The sequence below is a fragment of the Rhea americana genome, unplaced genomic scaffold (assembly GCF_003343005.1).
Source record: "Rhea americana isolate MKP2758 unplaced genomic scaffold, rheAme1 scaffold_58, whole genome shotgun sequence".
In the NCBI taxonomy this organism is placed as follows: domain Eukaryota; kingdom Metazoa; phylum Chordata; class Aves; order Rheiformes; family Rheidae; genus Rhea; species Rhea americana.
This window is the reverse complement of record NW_028186734.1, coordinates 2,718,735-2,741,675: the sequence shown is the minus strand read 5'-3', so window position 1 is coordinate 2,741,675 and position 22,941 is coordinate 2,718,735. Positions and strand designations below refer to the sequence as shown.

Below are 22,941 nucleotides of genomic sequence, written 5' to 3'. Positions count from 1 at the left end.
TGGAGATCATCTAGTCCAACCCTCAAGCGAGTGGCCCATACGGGGATCGAACCCGCAACCTTGGCATTATTAGCACCATGCTCTAACCAACTGAGAGTGAGCAAGCTCCAGGCATTTGTGAGGGACCCTTCACATCCATCATTTTACAAAGTGGTATGAAGAGTTCAAGCAAAATTCACCTCAAAGTTAAATTATTAGTTACAATTTAGTTAGAAAGTAGATGGTCTAATTTCTGTTTAAGTCAATGCTTTATCTTTTGCACCTACTTTGCAACTTCTAGGTGAAAGAAGGATTCACACTCTGGATGCACTACATCCACTCATGTAACTACCACAGTAACAATTAAAAGGGTCCAGAGGTTCTGGTGCTACTTTTGGTCCTAGTTCTCCAATCCTAAAGCCAGTTGTCAAGTTGACAAAGAACATGAATTTTAATTCTCATTTTGTTACAATGTTTTTGATGTATTTTTTCTAACTTGTTTCTACTCATGACTCTTTGAAACCGTAGTGAAGTCATTCATGATATTTTAAAAAATAGTATTTAAAATTCAGAAGATAGTTATATGAAACTACCTACTTTCATTTAATATATACTAAATTGCTGTTAGAGCAGATACCAGTTTTGAGTGTCTTTAAGTGTACTGCAGCTAGTACTCTGTATTTACAACGCGCTAAGGATATGCCTGACCAGTTTCATGTATTGACATTCATATTTGATGAGGAAGTGCCATTTTTCTTTGATACGTAGTAGCAAGAATGGATCTCATGACTGATGCTCAGCTATTAGGTTGCATCTTGTTAGCAGTGAATAAGTTTAAAAATAGTTTTCAGTTTCCTTGCAAATTTCATAAGGGAGTGAAAGATGGTGCCAAATGCTTGAGTGATGTTATAAAATACTAATAGTCAACAGACTAAATTTGAATATATGAAATTTGTGGCCAGTGTAATTCATGCYGCAGCACTCTGAAGAACCATATAAATTGTAGGGATAAAGCTTTCTTACCAGAGAGGATGAATTGAAATGTTTATTCTCTAGGTTTATCAATCAGAGTAAGTTAATCAGAACTTCATGTGTTTTTTTCCAGTTTGATGCTGTTTTCCTAAATTAAAGTTTATTTTTTTCACAAATACTGGGTACTAAGGGTTCCAAGTATTAATGTTTAGAAAAAACAACTTATACAAGTAGATTAGATTACTATTTCTGTTGTGTATTGCCTTGTATTTGACCGAACTACAGTTGTATTTACCATTCACTAAACTCTTTAGCCATTTCTGCAATTTTATTTGTGTTTTTCTTTTTGTGAACAAATAGCTTTTGCTTTTGAAAATCTGCTCAGTTTCTTTTTTTCTCAAGAATTCATTCTTTCTTCAGTATCTTATGCAAAAAATCCAACTTTGTTTTGAGGTTTTGGACTTATATGTATCCTACAAAGGCATTCCTAATCATTATGCTGAATCTAAAGAAGTATAAAAGATAAGTTCACCTTGTAGTAAGAAGCCTTTTATTTTGTCAGTGTTATTAGGTTCTGATAATTGCATTCTCTCATGAGCAGATAGGTGAGAGAGTCAGAATGAAACAAATCATAAAAAATACATATGATTTTTTTTTTAATCACTGTTAAATAATTTTGATCATTCTGACAGTGCTTACTTGTCAGGTGTCATTTAGACAGTGTATTATCCTGTGTGCAAGGAATAATTACTGCAAGCATGTGTCTGTTTTCTAAGTGTTATCCTTTGAGACCAAAATCTTCATAAAGTATTTCTTTAATTTCTTTAGCATTTGCCCTTGCTGAGTTGATTGACAATTCTCTATCAGCTACATCCCGAAATACTGGTATTCGGAGCATACAGATAAAATTGGTAAGATAGAAATATTATACTTTTCAGGCGTAGTTTGGAATATTTTTCTTTTCAAGTACTCCTTGCTTTTTATCTTTTCCCCAAACAGTTATTTGATGACTCCCAAGGAAAACCAGCAGTTGCTGTGATTGATAATGGAAGAGGGATGACTTCTAAGCAGCTTAACAACTGGGCTGTATATAGATTGTCAAAGTTTACAAGACAAGGTGACTTTGAGAGGTTAGAAAGTTTTAATCATTTTTACAACAAATCGGAAAAATTAGCAAACTGTAAAAAGGTTCCTAGAAATATCCATTCATTTCACTTCAAGACACATCTCCCTACCAACACTTTGCTCTAAAGTTGTCATTTTATTACATACTGCACACATGCACACACTTTCTGTGGGCATGAAATTGAGAAGGTTCTTAATACAAAAATACCCATGATAATACTATGATACTTTGAGCATGACAATGAAAGTTGTTATCCACTTTATAGTTTTAAATATGGGGAAGGAAAATAGGAGTTTTTTTTTTTTTWTTTATTCTCACCTCTTTTCCTGAGTTGTCTTGGACTTACCTACACAGAGTTAGGAGCATTCTGTGATCTGTAGGTTTGCATAGTGTATTCATTGTATTACCTGAATGCCTTTCAGGTGGCCCATTAAGCTATTTTATAGCCATTCGTTATTCAGTATCTGTCATGCTACTGTTTTCCCAAAGAAACAACACATACAAGATTTTGGTTTAGGGTTTTTCTTTCCTTTTCTAACTTAATGAGGTGCATTGTAATTCAGTATTATACCTGAAGATGTTTGTGTTTAGTGAAGAAGATTAACTGAAAGAAATGTGTTATGCACTTAAAGCAGAAGGTAGAGTTTTATGGTGATTTTCAGTGCTTATCAGAATTCATTTACAGTTCTGCATCTGCTCCCAAGAGATCTGCATCCTGCACAGCCAGACTTAACCTTACTGTAGAAAATCCCAGAGAAGCAAATTTTTCTACAGTTCTTGACCTTCAGTCACTTTGTAAATACCTTAAACCTAGGATGCTAAATTTGAAGATCAGAATCATAGGATAAGTAAATTATGATTGAAGCTATGAGATGCTAGTGTAAAAAGTAATGAGGCAGGATAAATTAATAATACAGCTGAGGAGATTTTTCTGTATTGGATACATCTCCAAATGTAGCAGTCCATGTATGTCAGGCAAGTGGAGATAAGTATATAAAAGTTTTTCTGGATCATTTTACCCATCCAGGTGTAAGGAAGTATTGTGCATGTCCCTATTGCAGTGTTTACACTGAAAAATTCTCTCTGTTATAGGCTGTTTCCATTTATAGCAGATGACCCTTGCCAAACTTTTCTCCTCTTTCATCTGAACTTCACCATAAAAAAATGCATATATGGTGATAATAGGTAAAAGAGTGATTCCTATAAGTTACATGTATATGGCTGAATAAGTTCTAGTGCGCCAGAAAGGCCAAAAAAGTACATTGAGAATTTTAGGCACATAAATTTTAATCCTGAAACTACATTAGATCTTAAATAAAGTATATTTGAATAAAATGATTGCAAGAAGTGTTTAATAAAAATTGTTTGCATGTGGGGTTTCTCTTTTAATGAAAACTGTCTTGAGAAAATTTATTAAAGCCACTTTTGCTCTCAGTGATCATTCCGGATATGTGCGCCCTTTGCCAGTGCCTCGTAGCTTAAATAGCGATATTTCGTATTTTGGAGTTGGAGGCAAACAAGCAGTGTTCTTCGTTGGACAATCTGCCAGAGTAAGTAGATGTCAGTCTGTATTTTAAAATGATTTTACTCTTATTATCTTAGTTTACATCATTAGATTGTTGTAAAGTTATGTTCATTCAAACTCTTATTTTGATTTTAAATACTTTTTCTGTAATATAAACAGATGATAAGCAAACCTGCAGATTCTCAGGATGTTCATGAACTTGTCCTTTCTAAAGAAGATTTTGAAAAGAAGGAGAAAAACAAAGAAGCAATATATAGCGGATACATTAGAAACAGAAAGGTAAAATAGCCTTTATGCTTTGTCTTTTTTAATGGAAAATTTTTTCCAGGTTAACATGATTTCACAATGTAATATTCTTGTAGTACTAACTTGGGGATGCCTGTTCTTATGGATCATTTGCAGTCCAGACTGCAAAAGAAAGTGGTAGGAAACGTGAAGGCATTATATCGTGAGACTTTAGTTGTTAATGATTCTTTTTTCTCTTTTCATTTTAACTTAAAGGACAGAAATATCATAGTTTGACATAGCAGACTGAGAAAAACAACTGAAACTACAGTTCTAAGAACTGCAACTGTTTTTACTACAGTGAAATATAAAGAAAAATGTCCATTTTCTTAGGTACTAATACATTAGACAAGCAGACTGTGCTCATTAATAAGTATTCTATGGAACTACAGAGAATAAATATCCTGTATAGGGGAGAAAAGTCAAACCAGAACTACAAAACCCAGCATTTGCATACATCTTTTCTAGTTTTGTTGGAGAAATGAACAGAATTCTCCAGAATTTCTGGAAGATTTAATGGAAACTGAAATTAACAGTCTTAATGGGTTGTATGAAGAATTATAACTTGGATAAAAAGCAATAAAATAAGGAAGGGGATCCAAAAACCTGTTTTGGGGGTATTTTTGGAAAAGGAAAAGGCCTTAATTACAGTCCTTATGTTGTGAAGTAGCATCAGCATTCTTACTCTTTTTGTATGTGTAAGAAAAGAACAGAAGGTAATTACTATAAATGACAGGAATAGCTAGGCCATTTTGGAATATCAACATGAAGTTAAATGTGTGAATTGTCTCTTGAATGTCTTGAAAAATGATCTACAGTGCAGGTAGATGAGCAAGTGGCACAGATAGAAATTGGAATGGATTATTGTGGTCAGAGAATAGAATAATATGGAGGAGTCTGTAATGGATTAATTGAGATGTGTTTCTAAAAGAAGTTGATACAAAGCAATAAAGAAGTCAAGATGTAATTAATGTCAAAACTTGAGACACTCTAGAACAAGACTTGAATACTGAAGAGAAAAGGCTATTGATGACACCCTGTCTGATAATCTTCTGCTGATGAATAATAGGCACTTGTCCCTGGACCTTTTAATATTGTCAATAGGTAAATACTACTTTTCTAGCTGAAAAAGGTGCTAGGAATCTAGGGGAATCTGCCATGATAGCTTAAGTCATTTAGGATGGGAAGACTACCAAAAAGTTGGGGACCAGCATTTCAGAGGTACTTTCATTTTTTCAGTTATACAGTTATTCTGTTATACTTTTTCAACATCTGCRTGCAACTTCTAGGTCACTAGAAGGGTGGGGGCCAGCAACTCTAGATTTCTTTATTATTTGTATCACATCACTATTACAGAAACAGCCTCTTACTTAGGTTAAATTAGTTCGAAGACTGATGGGTTTAGTAGAGATTGTGCTGTGGGCAGAAGAAGGCACTTAGAGTTGCAGTCTTTTTTCATGAAAAGAGTTATAATTTATAATTTGTTATAAATTGTTGAATTATTTTGTTGGTTAAGGAGAGTTCTTTGATCCCTTGAAGAAAGTAAGTCGTAGCAGAACACCCTTGACTAACATACTTTGTCACCTGCAGTTAGTTAAATGCATCTTTTTACTGACTCAATGATGTGTATCCTTTTTAGCTACTTTTCTGCAGAACAATGCATGAAGTTGCATTTACTATAGCATGGAAAAGTGTATCTTCTCAGTTGTACCAATTGTTCGCAATTGCTATAAAGATCTCGATCTTTATATTCAAAATACCTTCTTTTCTAGATGCGGCATATATAAAGCATATATCCAATGCTCTAATGTGAAGTATTACATTAACCATGTGTTTCTATGATGCTTTGAAATTTCCTATCTTAAGAGTAAAGTTCATCCATCCAGGAAAAGACAATCAAGACTTTCTTTTTCTGTGAGACTGCTGGATATTTCTACTGAAACTGAGGATTATGTTTCTRTTGGAAGTGAGGATTCACCCTTTTTCTCTGACAGTGAAAATGTTTCTTCCACTTTGATTTATTTACTAGAAAGCACCCTCTCCATTTAAAAATAAAACTCTATTCAAGAAATCTGACCAGAAAAAAATTGCGTACATAGTTGTTATATTTGATGGATGAGGATAAGAATCACATGCCACATGAAATATGATTTAATGCATTTCTAGACTGAATATTTCAAACTCCATAATGAGAGTGAATTGCAAATGAACTGGATCAAGGATGTCAGATTCTGACAGTTAACTGACTTTAATTTGGAAGCTTTTAAATGAAGCATTAATCCTTTGTGCTATTTAGGATCATGTGCTCTGCATTCTTTTTTTTGCTCTGTTTTATAATCCCTTTCAGAGCTGAAGGGAGTTCAGAAATTCAGTTTACATTCCTACTCTTATTATTTTACTCTTCTTATAGCCATCTGACTCGACTCATATCACAAGTGATGATGAAAGATTTCTTCATAATCTAATACTAGAAGAAAGGGATAAAGAGAGTTTCACAGCAGTTGTCATTACAGGTGTGCAACCAGATCATATGCAGTACTTGAAAAACTATTTTCATCTTTGGACAAGGCAGCTGGCGTAAGTTTGTGCTTTATATTTGATTTAAAAGTGAACTACTGACAAAGTCAGATTATTATGAGTTGCTTGTTTTTTGTAATTCATCTTTTGCTTTATTCCTATAAGGCTGTAGATGCATGTATTTAGCTGATGTGTCCATATTAAGTTTTTAGGTAAGTGGGGGTTTTGTGAAACTAGCACAAGTGTACAGGTCCCCAGTCCAAACAAAGATGTTTACCAATATTTGTAATCAGTTTCACTTGATAGTTGATACTTAATTATTAATTCCATTATTAATAAATGTTGCCAACATTTATTAATAATTAACATATTAGCAATATAGCTATGGCTAAATTAATGAATTAATAATTTATAGTCATGCTCATTATTGTTAATAAATAGCTTAATCAGCTATTGATGATAATCAATAAGTTCTGCAGCATTATTTCAGCTGGCTTTGTTCCCGCAAACATCTACACACACCAACATGCCGTATCTTCTGCCTCACACGCATGATCCCCGTTTCATTTTGCTCTAATGGGCTACARCATAGTGCTCATATTATTTCAGATGCTATGAAATAGAGGAGGGGGGAAGAACATCCAAGATAACTGTATCTTAAGGCCGTGAGAATACCTTTTCAGGTCTAGAGGAGGTATAGGCAAAATGTTACGTATTTTGGACATACCAGTCTGCTCTCAACTTCCTCATTCTCTCACTGCTCAGAACTTTGGTCTGGGAATCAAGATTTTTTCTTGGGGTGCATTTAGTGAATTGGATGTCAGAAGCAAAGAGATTATAAACACTTGCAGGTACTTTTAAGTTCCTTCACGTAGTCAGACCCATTGACCTGTCTAACGCATTCTTTTTCTGCAAACCACCACCCTGAAGTTTAATTAATTAATTAATTWAATTTAATTTTTATTATTTTATTATTTAATGTTTATTAATTAATAATTAAGTCTGTAAGGACTCAACTCTGAAGCTGGAAGAATTGGCTAGTTTGCTGAAATTATGAAGCAAAGGGAATTATTTAAGACCCTCACTTTCCCTAAGCTTCAGATCTCTGGAAAATAATTCAGTTAGCTGATAGTGAGGTTTCTGAAATGGGGGCAAGTGTCATAAAAAAGTAACGATTACAAGGAGGAAAGTGTTTCTAATACGCAGGTCATATCCATGGCTTTGCTGCCCATGTTGAACTTTTTGTTAACTTTTTTTTTGGGGGGGGCGGGGGGGGGGCAAATAATGTAAAGATAGTGATTATTTCTTAAAGAATTCTATTACTATTTAGATGATCAATACAAGTTGATACCAGAATCAGTGTCTGGATTTTTTCTTTTTTTCTTTTTTTTTTTTTGCTCCATTTTTTTTTAATTTCTGAAGTGCAAAACAGTTTACATCTGAGCCACTTAACAATGTATTTTTTAATTTGCTTATGTACAACCTTCAAATTTGTAACATGCTTAATAACTGTATCCAGAAATTGACCCTAGCAATGAATGTATGTGAAGGAGATGAGTTGAAAGGTGAGAATCACTCACTCCCTTTTTCTCTCTTTTCTATACCACATACATGTGTTGTCGTGAAGTTGAATTGACTTATAACAATGCAATGGACCATTATATTTTAATGAAAAATACAAATTTACTTATTTTTAAAAGAAAGTAGAATTTTCAATTCTTTAATTTCCATTTTTGAAATTTATTTTTTTATTTAAAATTTATTTCAGACATATCTATCACTATTATATACATGGACCAAAAGGAAATGAAACTAATGCTGTAGTGAAAGATGTAGGCCCTTTCAACAACATTGACATTCAGGTGAGAGGTTTTGTATCTATCAATTAAAACTCTTCTTTGGTGGCAGTTTATTCCATATTTTGCTTGATTCTTTTTAATTATGCTGTTTGCACTACTGCAGCATTTTAAGAGATAAGTAATTTATTTTTWWAAAAAAAAATACCATTATTTATCATTGTGATACAGGAACTAATTCATTTTGCTAACATAGTTACACAAGTGGTACAAATGCTAATCGCACTAGTCTTTTTGGTGTAAGGAAGAATCAATCARTTTGTTTTATTTTTCTTCTAGATTTCAATGTTTGAAAAAGGAAAAGTACCAAAGATTGTCAATCTTAGGGAGATCAAAGATGACATGCAGACATTGTATATAAATACTGCAGCAGATAATTTTGAGTTTAAGGCACATGTTGAAGGAGAAGGTATAGTGGAAGGAATCATCCGATATCATCCTTTCCTTTATGATAAAGAAACATACCCTGATGATCCATGCTTTCCATCAAGTAAGTGAAATATTTCACTGCTTATTTTATTAGTGCTTCCTAAATAGAGTGATTTAAACATGTAATACTACTACTATTCTAAATACAGTATGTGTAAATATTTCTGAGTTTCATTATCTATCAAACGAAGGGTTTGGGGACAATTTTTCTAAGATAATAGGCTGGGTGTCAGTAACAGAAATTTTGGGGAACATCGTGTTCATTTTTTATGGCAAACTCATATTAGAAATAATCCTATTATCCTAAGAGTTTTAGTGAAATAGAAGTTAATGAGTGGTTATACAATAGGAGGATGGAGCGGTTTAATTGAAGTGTAAATTGTAATCTGAACTGGGTTGTGTCAGAATAGAAAATTTCACATTCTAACACTGACTGTTATGGTAAATTGTTCATGTAAACGCAGTCTTTGACATAATTCCCTCTGATTTCAAACTATAAGCTCTCATGGAACGCATGAAAACTGAAATACTTCCATTCGACTCTTAGGTCTTTGCTCCAAGAAGCTAGTGGAACAGCAGTAGTTTTATTCTAGAGATTATAACATCATAATACTCTACTGGACAACATTTAGGATAAGTCCTAAGTCAAAAATTTGTTTTATCCGGTCTGGCTGAATTTTCAGATACAAGGGTTTTAAAATATTTTTTGTCTTTTTTTTGTTTTTCAAAAAACAGTTCTGAGTTTAATTGTGGCAGGATTTTAGGGTATTAGAAGRATATCAGTTGCAACTAAAGAAAAAAGTAGTATTTATTCAAATTATATTTAAAATCTGCAAATTAAGTGCACTTTAGTATGATTCAATCCCTATTTAAAAATTTTAGTTAGTTCTGTATAGTATTTGGGGAAAAAAATCCTAAGGAAGTACAGACTTTTAAATAAATATACTTGTCTTGATATCAGGTATAATGCTACTGTGCCTCAATTTGCATAGGTAATCCTTCATTTTAATTATTATTTTGTTTGGCATTATACTGGATATTTTAAGAATTTTTGTTAATGGAAGGTTTCTTTTTAATCAAGAATTAAATGATGATGATGATGATGACGACTGCTTTATAGTAGAAAAGGGTGCCAGAGGAAAAAGGCCTATCTTTGAATGCTTTTGGAATGGAAGATTAATACCATACACAACAGTGGAAGAGTAAGTGATGTCTGTTTCTACAGAGTAAATCTTTTTATCTTGTCTTTTTTCTAAACAAGGGTTTTAATTTCTTCCTCCTTTTGTTTAAGTTTTGACTGGTGCGCGCCTCCAAAGAAGAGAGGATTGGCACCAATTGAGTGCTACAACAGAATTTCTGGTGCATTATTTACCAATGATAAGTTTCAGGTCAGCACAAACAAACTCACTTTCATGGATCTGGAGCTGAAATTAAAAGATAAGAATACTCTGTTCACAAGAATCTTCAATGGACAGGTGATCATTTAAATCTTTTTTGTATTTCTTCATAGTCAGATATAATGCGTATGAAATGTTTACTCATTTATTCATATCACCAAATATTCTGTTTCTAAAGAACTTTCACCTTGGAAACTTTTGCAGAACTTTGCAGCAGACACCTCTCTCAGTTTTAKTGAGTTGTAGAGCTGAGACATTAAAAATGAAAAATAAGATTTAGATTTTTTTCTTGTATTTTCTTAASCATAAGCAATAATTTCATCTAGTTATATGTCTGTTTTTATGGAAAGGCTATCTTCGTAAGAGTAACTTACTTAAGTTAGTAGCAAGATATGTAAGCCTTCTATGGCTGGAAGTATAGCTTTCTAGGAATGCTGTAGTGTTACTATGTCTGAATTGTAGAATCCAGTTTTTGAGCACAGTACCGCTGTGTTCGTACTTCTAAAATTCAGATTGACATGGATTGTAATACAGCAATAGTGTGTATATGTTTTGTAATTGCTTTATAGGAACAGCGAATGAAAATTGATAGAGAATTTGCTTTGTGGCTTAAAGACTGTCATGAGAAATATGACAAACAGATAAAATTCACAGTTTTTAAAGGAATAACTACGCGCACTGATTTGCCATCCAAAAGAATGCAGAGCCCTTGGACAGTGTACTCTGCCATAGAGTGGGATGGGAAAACATACAAAACTGGACAGCTGGTAAGTTAGTGACTCACAGATATATGTGTGGAGKTTTTTGTGTTTTTTATTATTATTTTTTTTAATAGAGCATTTGAATCCCATAAAAGGCTATACTTGTGTTTGCAATACCAAACTGTTGTATAAAATTTAATTGCCACCTTTTCTACAGGTGAAAACTATTAAGACTCTCCCAATATATTACGGAAGTATTGAGAAATTTTTTCTGTATGGAGACCATGATGGAGATATATTTGCTACTGGAGGAGAGGTTCAAATTGCTTTGGTAAGACAAAATGGTTCATATGCCTGCGGAATCTCTAAATTTAATCCTGGATCAGATTTATTTATTTATTTATTTATTCATTTATTTAATACATACTGAAATTATTTTACTTTTTGGAGCTTTGACAGTCTAGCAAAAAAACAAACTGCTTAGTTTTAATGTAAATTTCATATTATAAAAGATTATTCATAATCTTGTGGTTCATTTAAATTTGTGTATTACATACAGTATCACAGTTGGACTCGCTAGTATGCTGTATGTCCCAGTTTCCCCCCAGCTCAAAAATGGTTACCTTGGGTCGTCAATGTATTTTAGCCCAGCGTCTGCAGAGTCACCAGGTAGCATTTGTTAGCACTTGTCTGCCTATGTGGTTCCTTGATAATGAGGTATTTCTTCTCTGATATGTTATAATCTTGTTGTTTATAACTAGACTTAACTTTTTCAGGAACCTCAAGCATTGTATGCTGAAATGAAAACAATTCCAATCTCAAAACTTGACAGAACAGTGTCTGACAAAGCTGTTAAAAAATACATAGAGGATGAAATGGCAAGGTAAGCTCTAAATTGTAATGGTTATTTGTGACATTCCTAATAACAGTTTAAGTATTTCTTCAGGAACAAAAAAATGTTGTTTTATTCCCAAGTGGAAGTGATGTCAGCTGTTTCAGTAGAAATAAAACACCTTGAACTCTTTTTTTTAAATCATTTTGATTTTTTTTTTCCTAAATGTAGCCTCTATGTACATTCTAGTGAAGGTAAATCATACTGGTTTCCAACTTGCAGAAAAACTGTTGTTTCTCTTCTTTTAACTAGACTTCCTGATAAGTTGTCAGTCACTTGGCCTGAAGGGGATGAGTTATTACCWAATGAAACAAGATTTGCTGGTACACCAATAGGTATGTTTTTTCCTTCTAAATACTAAGAAGTATTTATAAAACAGGGTGTTTTAAAAGTCTTTTCCTTTTAAATACAGGAGCATTAAGAATAGAAATTTTGAATAAAAAAGGAGAACCAATGCAAAAACTTCCTGGTACAAGCCATGGAGGCTCAAAGAAACTTCTTGTTGAACTCAAGGTTATTTTGCATTGTAAGTACTTAAGTATATTTAAATTATTCTTTATTATTTTAAAGAACACATAATGTGTAATATATTAAAATTYCATAGACCTATATAACTTTAAATTTTAAGCATATTATCCTATCAGAGCTTCATACAGCATTCCAAAGACACATTTCAAGAAAAATGTCTCAGTGCTTCCATAATGCATGGAAGGAGGACATATCAATTTCAGTATGTCAACTTAATATACATGAGAACATGGTTAAAAAAGGATAATGGTTCTGTAGTTAACATAGCAATTCACGTGAATTCCGTAAAACTAGAGACCAGACCTGATTAGTATCTCAAAATACTAAGTTTAAGTCACTTATTATAAAAAGCAAAGTTCATGTGAGCGTACATGTTAGATATACCTAAAATTTATAGAAACTTTTCAGTTGTTTGCCTTATTGCCCCCATGTGCAATAGGAAAAAAACCTATCATTTAATCTGAGTTGTAAAAATAATTCTCTGAAGAGCCAAGGTTTCTCTGCTGTGAGAAATATATCCCCCAATCCATACCTGAGGTGTCTTGTCTAAACTTTGGCTGAAAATTGTGGTAGGGTTAGAGTTGAGAGAAAAGAAAAGCCAAGGGGTCAAGGTTGAGTGGGGACAGAGAGGCGCTACCAAGTGAGAGAGTAGGGTAGAGAGCAAGGAAATGTCCAGGGATCCATGTAGAAGGAGAGTCGACAATGTCTGCCAGAGAAATGTGGGCTGTTGGAAGAGCAGGACTGTGAGAATTTATTTTTCTGCCTGTTATTGGGTCGCTTTCTCTAGGGCTCAGCCTAAAAATAGCACTAGGGTCAATAGAAAGGGGCTGCTGGAAGCGGGTGGGCTACCAAGATGACAGAGATCTGAGAAACCTTTTGTTAAAGTCATGGCTGGGTGATTCTTGTCTAAGGTTATACTGAAAACAAAGTTTAGATCTGAGAGAAAAAGCTTTAGAAGTGCAGTTACAGTGGGGCCAGAAATGGACTACCCTAGGAGAGAGCAAGCTGCAAGGATAGTGCACTGTGGGAATTTTTTGAACCATGGCTTTGGGACATTGTCAGAAGAAAAGATTCTGTCAAAAATGAAGAATAGGGTCAGTTTTGAGGGAATGAGAATTTAAAGTGGTCCTCCTTGAACAGGGTGGGAAAGAAGCTGCCAAAGCAAAGTGGCCCAACAAAGAGCCAACCAGAGAACCAGTATATCATAAACTTGTCTGGACCATACCTCAGTGGCATTAACTAGTTCTCAGCCTAAAATTAGGATTAGACTTGAGAAAAAGAGAAAGCCTGGTGATCCATGTGGAATGGGGCTGGAAAGGGGTACCCAAGGAAACTGGGCTGCCAAGAGAAACTTTCTTTCTGTGCCATGGCTGGAGGCCCTTATCTAGGTCTCTGCCTAAAAATAGACTTAGAGGTGAGAGAAGGAGAAAGCCAAGTAGTCTATGTGAAATAAGGCTCAAATGAGATTCAAAAGGAAAATGTGGACTTCAATACACTGTACTTAACTGACCACACAGGAAAATGAGCATGCCATTTGCCTTTTTTTTTTTTTTTTTTTTTTTTTTGAAGGTGGTAGAGTCAAACTCTGTGTGCATTTGCATGTGCGAGCCTTCCCACCTTTTGGACCTTTGGACTTTTCTCCTTAGGCATATATTCATTCTCCTAGCTCATTTGTCAGTATATATTCTTACATGAACAAAACCTATCATTTCAGTAGATACTGTGGGTACATGGTACCCACACATGGCACAATTCCTGTATTCTGAAGCCACTGGSTATCTTTCTGGCAAGGAAAGATCTGAAAGCAAAAAAGTAAGAGTGTTTCTCTGAGCAACTTTTTCTTTTTCCCTCCCCCTTTCCTTAAAAGGCTCAAATCAGTGGGAAAGAACTTGTTTTTTTCACTCACCTCTTCTGTCTCAGCAGATTCTTTTAAATCACTCCTAGTGACTCAATAAAATTCCAGGTATCACTGTTAAAGTATTCAAGTAGGTACTGTGGCAATCACGAGGCATCTTTTCAGGTTTTTGAGCTTTTCAGCAAGCTGTTTTCATCACTGAAGTATTTATGTTAGAACTTGGTTGACTGTTACTCTGACCAAAAGATTATCTTGCAATTTCTGTCCTGTCAACCACCACGGGAAATGCTATTCAGAATGCTCTTCTCTTTCACATACACACAACATAGCATTCTCCAGTACTGGAGGGCTGTGGCTATCAAAAAACATCAATTAATCTGTCATTTGAAGCAACATGAAACAGAGTTTTTTTTCCTCTGTTATGTATGCGAAGGATTTGTAATATACCACAAGAAGGGACATTTAGTGAACTGTTTTTTTCAGAACATTGTGTATGGAAGCTTTGCTCATATGACGAGGGAACACTGGTGCAGTAGTAGTCCCATGAGTAAAAGATACCTTTTCCCTCCAGAAGGACACTTATGTCCAAAAAGTTACAGATGATAGAGATATTTTTTAAATTGCGAGATGAGAATTTTTTGTGTTTCTGTGTCAGAAAAAAAAAATAAAACTAAATTTGAACAATTCAGCCATAGGCTTGCATTTTTGACAAACCAGTGTGTATGAACACTTATTTCTTCATTCTGGTCCACATAGTTTGCACCAAATGTAATAATCTTTATCTCAGTGATTATAGGAAAACTGTGGTAATATCTTTGAATCATATAGATGTCTGTGAATCGAATTCTGGACACTTTATATTTGTATGGAAGCTTCAAGAAAAGAACATGGTATTTGGGAAGTCCTAATACTCTGCCGGTCACTGCTAAAACAATGTGTTTATAGGAAAGACTTTTCCCTCTWTCAGAATAGAAAAATGGAGAGGTAGTCAAGGAAGATCTAGATTTTTTGGATGTGGTTTTTGGATGTGGATTAAAATAATTTAATCTGTTGTTCCAATAAAATTTTGAGGTGTTTTCTTATCGTACAGACCACAACAGCAATACTGGACAAACCTGACAACTTTCTTGCACAATACTGTTCTTTCAGAACAGAATATTGGAATGTAACAGCCCTGCCCTTAAGAGGTTTTGGGGGATTCTTTTGGTTTGGTTGGTTGGCTTTTTTATCCTCTTCATAGACTCTTTTGTTTTATTGTCATCTTTTTTTCATTATCCCTAATTTCTTCACTTACTATAGATATATTTGACCTCTTGTATCTATAATGAGGCAGTAGAAGAAGAAAATTGAAATGTCTTGCCAAAGTGTTTCTTCTGCAGTGTGCATTTTGCATAACTTATAGAGACTATCAGTTTTAACTTGGTGGCAGTTGACACTTCAGTAGGAAAATTGCACTCACTGGAGAAGTTTTCTCAGTGTTAATAACTACTAAAGGAAATAAATTATATATACCAATATTATATATACCAATTCAGAAAACTTCCTGTATAGAAATTTTCTTTCTATAAAACTTTATTAAAACTTATCTTCATAACCTACTACTTCCAGAATTACACAAAGAAGTACACTTAACCAAGCTGACARATGTTGCTTTATATTATGCATGGAATTTGGTACAAGAACAGGATGTGAAGTTACACCTGTTTGCACTTACCGAACAATGTGTATCTTCTACTGTGTTTCTTATTATTCTGTATAGTCTTAACGCAGTCATATTCTGTATATATTCTAAATTATATTCTGTTAAAAAAATTCCTGAGAACTTATAATGATAAATGTCATTCCTGTAGGCTGCAGTCACAAAAAATTGCCCCAGAGTTTAAATATATTCCCTTTTGGATGTGCCTTTGTGCTGCAGAAGTGTTTGTAAAGACAGATAAAATAATGAGGAATCAAAAAGGAAATCTTCTTTTTTTCCTCGATTATATGTTCAGTCAGTTTCAGTTTTTTACCATAGCTCCCATTTAAGCTTACAATTATGATTTGTGAAGTGGGTCAGTCACCAATATGGCCTACAGTGCTCAGACTTACTAGGGGTCTATAATGTAACCAAAGAGCTAATTCAGCTTTACAGAGCTGCTGCTTTCATTATAATGTGTCTGAGGATAGCAATTTGTAATTAGTATGGGAATTAGAATTTTTTTTTTGCTGTGATCAGTGTGATTATTTGTGAAACAATTTATATTTGTGATATTTAGAAGTGACATACATTATTTTTATATTTAATTGGAGTAATGATACTGGAAAAATGAAGAATTATGGTATAAAATCTAAAGATATGTACTAATTGTTTATTTGGTTTTTTTAAGCACCTACTGGGAATAAAGAAATAATTTCTCATATCAGTCAGCATGGAGGCAAATGGCCATACTGGTTTAAAAAAATGGGTGAGTTCACTTCTGCAGTATTTTCAGGTTAATTATAATCCTGCTTTTTTATTTCTAAATATATTTGTATTTCTGTTTAGAAAATCTTCAGAAACTTGGGAACTATACCTTGAAGCTGCAAGTAGTATTGAATGAAAGTAATGCAGACACTTATGCAGGAAGACCTCTGCCATCTAAAATATTTAAATTTACTATCATAGGTAAGATAAATTACAGTCATGCTGGTTTTCTTTTAATTTTGGTGGATTAGCTTCATCTATATCAAAGTAAATCATGTTTAGTGAGAGAGAACTTTCAGCCTTGATAAAGTAATACTTGTATGACAAATATGAAGTGGATTTAAGAGATTTTTTTTTTGTCTGGTTGGTTTTGGCCTCACCTATAGCAGTTATTTTGGCCCTGCTATACAGTCAGTTTCACAAAATAATTAATCTTAAAGAAAATCTGTAGTTATGTACCTACTAAAATAGATTCAATATGCAAATACATATGCTAACTACAGATTATACCTCTCCTGATGTGTCTTATAACCAATAGCTATCCTTTTATGTAAGCAGGCTTCCATATAGAAATGAAAAGATTTGTGGCCTACTTACACAGATGGATTTTCTCTTGATCTCTGACTCTCATTCTTTGTTTTGAAAGGAAAAGTTTTCTTTGGCTCTTTTGCCACTAGGTGATTTTGTTTCCTCTTTCTGAATTAGAAAAAAAAATCCTAATTTCTTTCTGCAGAGAGGAAAAAGACCAAAAAAGTGGCTGACTTTTCTTTGCATTTAATATTAAAATACTTATTTCCAGTGCTGGTTCAGGAGGTATCTGGCATCTGTTCCTAAAAAATGTAGAAAGAATAAAAGCTTTCAGGAGCTTCTTATTCTTTCCAAAAATAAGAGGCTCCACATACAAACCCTTCAGGCAGAAAACAGTTCTTTGTAGCCTATTGTTCTAAAGCTTCTGCAAAGTGACAGAAGTAAGGCTTCTTGTATGATGATGAAGAAATGTTTGGTATTATATAAAAAGTGTAATTAAATATATGTCTAAAAATCTGGCATTCAAGTCTCGAGATTTTTCTTCTCTTACAACTTCAGAGAAGTACCTTTTTTCTATAAGTTAATGCATACATGAACATTTTCTTCTCCTTTATTTCTATTCATCCAAGTAAAAGGAGAACCTTTAAAGTTGCAAAGTTATATTCTGTATTTTAAAAATTCTCTTGTAATAGCATTGTGGCTGCCCCCAGCTTGGCAGACTGTAATTAAATAGGTTTCTTTTGGCTATAAAAATTCATGACAAGCCTCCTTGGAAATGAATATGTACTCTGAAACTCTGATGAAGTAGTAATTTGGTACTTTTAATACAAGTAGTTCCAAAAGCAGCTTCTGCTCTCTGTTGCTGCATTTTTGCCTCATCAGTCAAATAGTGATTCACTTTTCAAGACTGATGATTATTATAATCATCAAATATTTCAAGTCTAGATTTTTTTTCTATATTTTGTTTTGTCTCAGAAACGGCCATAAATGCTATTATTCATCATTCCAAAATGTTCCAAAACATAAAATAATGTCTGTATGTTAGATTCTAAAAATCCTGAACAGAAGGATTAAAATTTAAACTGAAATCAACAATTTTTTTTAACTGAGAAACAATTTATTTGATTTCTTTGACAACTGGTCGTTCTTCAATGTTTATGGTTCTTCCTAGTAAGCTACAAAATAGTCAAAAATGCCAGTTAAACCTGAACTATCTAAGTTAAAAATTCTTAGGCTTTGTTCTTTTAATTCAGACACATGTCCATTTGGTAATTATTCAGCTTGACAGTGCAGAATTTCTTTAACTGTTATTTTGCCTGCCCATTTTATAGTTTTATCACTCATTTATATACTTCAATAAAACTATAAACACTTAAACATTGAGGCCTTCTTTTTTTTGTTATTGTTAAAATAATTCTGGCTAATAAAATGTAAGAATTTCCCTATCTCAAGGTTTTTTCATCTCTCTTATGCAAAATAAATTTGTTGATTATGATACCTGTAGGTATTGAAAGTAGTTGTTTGAGTCAGTAATTTGAGTCCAAAATAATTTTAATAAGATATTGATCAACCACTTAGGTCAGCAGTATCTTATTCCTTTTCTCAGCAGCCACTTGGCCAAGAAAGTTTAATTATACAAAACAGTACTGTGATKTGTACTGCTCAGTGCAAATGGTGGCAATCATGGTAACATCTCATTTTCGAGTGCTTAACTCAAAACTGAGAGGCAATATAATGGGCCAGATTTCACGGGGAATATGCATCCAGGCTGCTGCTTCAAATAATGTTTGCTCATCTTTGTTTCTCACTTTTGGGGTAGTTGTACAATAAGAATATTTTGTTGAATGTATAGGGGGTTTTTTTGTTTATTTGTTTGCGATTTTTTTTTAAGAGAATTAGAGCAGCAAAATGTTTAAGAAAACCTGTCCACAAGGATTTGTCCATTTTCAGGTACTATTTTGATATTGATACTCCAGAAGCTTGGGCTGTCCTGTTATGTTTTTTATGCCATAAGCTTGTGCCACTGTATTTTAACTCTTACTGCTATATTAGTATAAGCTGAAAAAGAGGATCAATCAATAAACTTTAAATTTTTGGTTACAAAAGTAATAATAAGTAATTATGAAACAGCCTGTTTACTTTTAGACTGGAAACTGCTTAACTGAGCTGCTGCCTTAAGCCGATGAACACACAAAATTCCTTCTAATGTATTATTCTTTTCTCTTAGAGGGCAAACCAGAGAAGTTTTCAGTGGGTGTTTTGGAGCTTCCTTTTCGAGTTGGAGTACCTTTTAATATTCCTTTGGAACTGCAGGATGAATTTGGTCATGCAACACAGTTGACAACTGATATTAAACCAGTTCTTGAAGCTAGGTAATTCAACCATCTCATTTTTGTCCTTACTTCTTGTAACATTAATATAGTATAATATAGAATTTCTTCAGATTTTTTTCTGAGTCATGTACTGGATACTTTTAATATGAATTATCTGGCATTTTTGCCGTAGCCTCCATGGGAGTATCTGAAAGTAATTTATATCTTGTTTTAGGTGAGAATTAAAATGCTGTGTTTATTTTTAAATTGATTTTGTTTCACGTATTTTTGTAGTGGCTTGACATTACAATATGAAGAAATAACTACAGGAAAAAATTGCCTCATTAAGGGTGTCACTGCTAAAGGCTGTATAAATAGTTACCAGGGCAAGGTAGGCTAAAAGAATAATTTTTATGTAAAATGAATTGTCACATACTGTTACTTTTGTTTGCTCTATGTTACTGGCTATAGCTATCCCTTGGGATGCTTTCAAATAATATCTTATGGTTCTGATCTACCTGGAACAGTTTGGTACCTCTCCTACAGCTACACTGTTACCTGATGGAACTGGGGGGGGAAGATGAGCACACGTCTGTGTGTGTGCTAGAGTGTACAAAGTCAGCTGGTTTGAACTGCTGCAGAAATTGTTTTAAGCTAAATCACCTGGTGACTTTTACACTGAAGCAGCATTGGGAGCACTGCAGTCTTTCATTCTAGTAGTTGAGATGATGAGTAGTAATAGCCAATGTAACTGATAACTAGGTAAGCCTCTCCTGATATTTCCAAAGTGTTGGTTTCACCACTGTAGCAAATACATGTCTATTGGGTTGTCATCCAAATAGAGCCTTTTACTAATGTATTCTCAGCACCTATTCAAGCTGTTAAGTCATAACGGAGACACACAGATACACAATGTGAGCTGAACTAGTCCTTTTGATAAAGCCAAATGTAAAGAATTTCAATAATTTTAGAAACATATGTAGTTATACAGTATTCTACATTCTTGATTAGGTCCTAGATTTTTCATCTAGTCTTGCACCTGGTACAGTAAACACAAAGCTAGGAACTGAGGTAGCTGAAGATATAAATGTATTGTTGATAAGAAAAAAGCAAATAATATTGCTGGTGGAAAGGTGTATGAAGAGCAGAGGAAGCATATACGTGCTAATTAAAAACTGGAGGGTGTTGAATGTAATAAACTTTGTAGATAAAGCTTAGTATATAAGGAGGAGAGTGAGAGTAATGACAGAAGATAGGGAAACAAAGTATAGTAGCAAAAATACTAGGCTATAGCAAAATATAAATTTGAGGGACAAGACCAATAGCCATTTAAGGAATTTGCAGGACAGAAATAATCCCCTAATAACGAAAAAGAAGGGATGTTGTTTTCTTGTGTTGTTTAACTGGAAGACTGTAGGGGGCACTGCAGGAACTGTATTGTCTAATTTATATGACAGAAAAGGACTGTTGATGATGATAAAAAATAATGAGGAAAAGCAGGATAGTGGGGAAACTCTAGAGAGAGAAATTTTCAACATCTTGATTTTGAAATAGTAGCAAACAAGCTAAAATACCTCTGAGAAACAGCTATTAATAATATTCTGGAAATAATTTAAAAGGAGAGAGTTAATGAGAAAACAAGAAGGAAGAAATGAAATATATTTTTGAGAAAGGAGGAAAGAAAAATGTTGAAGGAGTAAGCATGCAAAATGGGGAGAGAATCTTGATAGAGATAGAGAAGATCACAGTTGTCCATGGCAGAAGCACAGATAGAGAAGAAAGAGAAGCAGATTTCATCTAGTTCATTAGTCATTGACTTGATTCCATCCAAAGCAGTTAAGACTATGTTTTGTTTGGGGAGGGGGGAATGAAAGAGAAAGTTGGGAGAAAGCTATATGAGTAATACYAAAAAGACCACTCCCTTACAGAATTTTGAGACAATGAAGAGTAGGGTGAAGAAGGGAGATTAAAAAGGAAAATAATATTCACATTTATTCTTACTTTCCTTTTTAAAATACCATAGTAGGCATAGAAGTATACTTGATGGCAGAAGGAAAGGCGATAAAGTGATCATGAAGGTTAAGGGAGAAGAACTTCTCTAGAGGATACAATTGCTGAAAGATTAAAAGGAATGAAGTTAAAAGTATTAACCGATGAATTAGAAGCAGAAGGTAGAAGACAGTATCAGGTCAAAAATGAGTATTGCAGGAAAAAGGTTGAAACTGAGAGAAGTGGCTCATAGGAGGAGGAGTGTCTATTGCATGAATACAAAACTTAAGTGAATGAACCACTGAAGAATTCAACTTACCAGCACTGAACTTCAACTGTCCTAGTTTCCTATGTTTCTATTGCCTGCTTTTTTTTTATTGCAGTCTCCCGACATGTGATTTAAGTCTGTCCTGCCTTCTCCCTTCCTCATCGCAGTGTTCACCATTTAGTTTAATGGGGCTACAGGTGGCACATGGTGCTTGRCTTGCAGAGAGACCAGTGTGGTAGGCCAGCCATCTGCTGAGGAGCTCACTTCCTTGGTGGGACCAGTTAGAGTTGTGAAGCTGTGGCTCAGGCTTCACTGCACATTCTGCTTCTCTTTCCCAGCAAACCGAAAGAATTGTTGAATTGCTTTCATCCAGGTGCATGCCCTGCTAAGCATGGCAAAGGCATAGGCCAGAGATGGCTCACGAAATGAAAGCTTTCCAGAAGCTACTTTTAGTGGTTTCAGAAACATGTTATTTAACATGCAAACCCTGAACTGAATGTCTCTGGGTATAATAGCATGAAAAATTTGGTTTTCCTGCAGGAAGATTTTGGTTTATGTAGTAGTGCAGGAAAACTTGGTTAGGTTTCTGAAATTTCACATATGTATGAATTGACATGACTCTATGAGCTAATTTATCTGTAATTACTTTTGTTTAAGGTTAATATTTAAAATATTCTTTTCATTAGAACTTTAATCTGAAGATTACTCTTCCTGGTTTGAAAGAAGACACACAAATTTGTAAAATAAGATTGCAGCCTGGTATGTATCTTAAAAATACTTTGTGATTTTCTGTTGAACTTTTATCTGACCCTACTAATGTTTCTTCTCTGAAAAAAAATGAGGCAGAGGAAGGGCTATTCCAACTCATCCAAGTGATGACTGAATCTAAATAAAGCTGAGGACATACCACTCTTAGGAATAATACTAGCTCACACAGTCTAGTCTTGTCCATTATTCTAGCAACTGGAAATGGTCTGCTTCATTGAGATAGATTTTTTTATTATTTCATTTTTTGATGACTTTGAATTTTTTTCACTTCAGCACCATGAAATGAATGATCTTTTTATCATCTGAATTTTCTAAAGCTTTTTGACCCAATAACCTCTACTAACATGTGTTAACCTACTGTCCTTGTAGAAGGCATCTTGAGAATCAACAAGTTCTCATTCAGTTTTTTACCTGAACAAAAAGGGTGTGCTTTGGCAGTTGGAATCATGTCTGAAATTTAAAGTGTTATATGTTTAATTTATCATTGTTACATAATGCAACAGGAATACTGGAGTTTGTATCCTTAACAGATTTTTGTTCTGTGGATGTCGTGATACTGAGGAGTTCC

At 33.9% G+C, this 22,941-nt stretch overlaps 1 protein-coding gene and 1 pseudogene across 2 annotated transcripts in view; one reads left to right on the top strand and one right to left on the bottom strand.

Annotated features, from left to right (window-relative positions):
- The window catches only part of LOC146587603 (small ribosomal subunit protein RACK1 pseudogene), an 88,087-nt pseudogene that overhangs the window by 14,706 nt on the left and 50,440 nt on the right, over nucleotides 1-22,941 (bottom strand). The window lies entirely within an intron of this gene.
- SMCHD1 (structural maintenance of chromosomes flexible hinge domain containing 1) overlaps nucleotides 1-22,941 on the top strand; it is a 71,123-nt gene that overhangs the window by 6,823 nt on the left and 41,359 nt on the right. Inside the window, exons 4-22 of the mRNA XM_085319278.1 lie at nucleotides 1,780-1,862; nucleotides 1,951-2,081; nucleotides 3,513-3,627; nucleotides 3,762-3,881; nucleotides 6,298-6,464; nucleotides 8,173-8,266; nucleotides 8,540-8,750; nucleotides 9,771-9,891; nucleotides 9,981-10,164; nucleotides 10,656-10,853; nucleotides 11,005-11,118; nucleotides 11,564-11,670; nucleotides 11,932-12,014; nucleotides 12,092-12,205; nucleotides 16,432-16,509; nucleotides 16,590-16,709; nucleotides 19,264-19,408; nucleotides 19,643-19,739; nucleotides 22,292-22,364. Coding sequence (XP_085175404.1) covers nucleotides 1,780-1,862; nucleotides 1,951-2,081; nucleotides 3,513-3,627; nucleotides 3,762-3,881; nucleotides 6,298-6,464; nucleotides 8,173-8,266; nucleotides 8,540-8,750; nucleotides 9,771-9,891; nucleotides 9,981-10,164; nucleotides 10,656-10,853; nucleotides 11,005-11,118; nucleotides 11,564-11,670; nucleotides 11,932-12,014; nucleotides 12,092-12,205; nucleotides 16,432-16,509; nucleotides 16,590-16,709; nucleotides 19,264-19,408; nucleotides 19,643-19,739; nucleotides 22,292-22,364 — 2,355 coding nt within the window. The remainder of the gene's footprint in view (nucleotides 1-1,779; nucleotides 1,863-1,950; nucleotides 2,082-3,512; nucleotides 3,628-3,761; nucleotides 3,882-6,297; nucleotides 6,465-8,172; nucleotides 8,267-8,539; nucleotides 8,751-9,770; nucleotides 9,892-9,980; nucleotides 10,165-10,655; nucleotides 10,854-11,004; nucleotides 11,119-11,563; nucleotides 11,671-11,931; nucleotides 12,015-12,091; nucleotides 12,206-16,431; nucleotides 16,510-16,589; nucleotides 16,710-19,263; nucleotides 19,409-19,642; nucleotides 19,740-22,291; nucleotides 22,365-22,941) is intronic.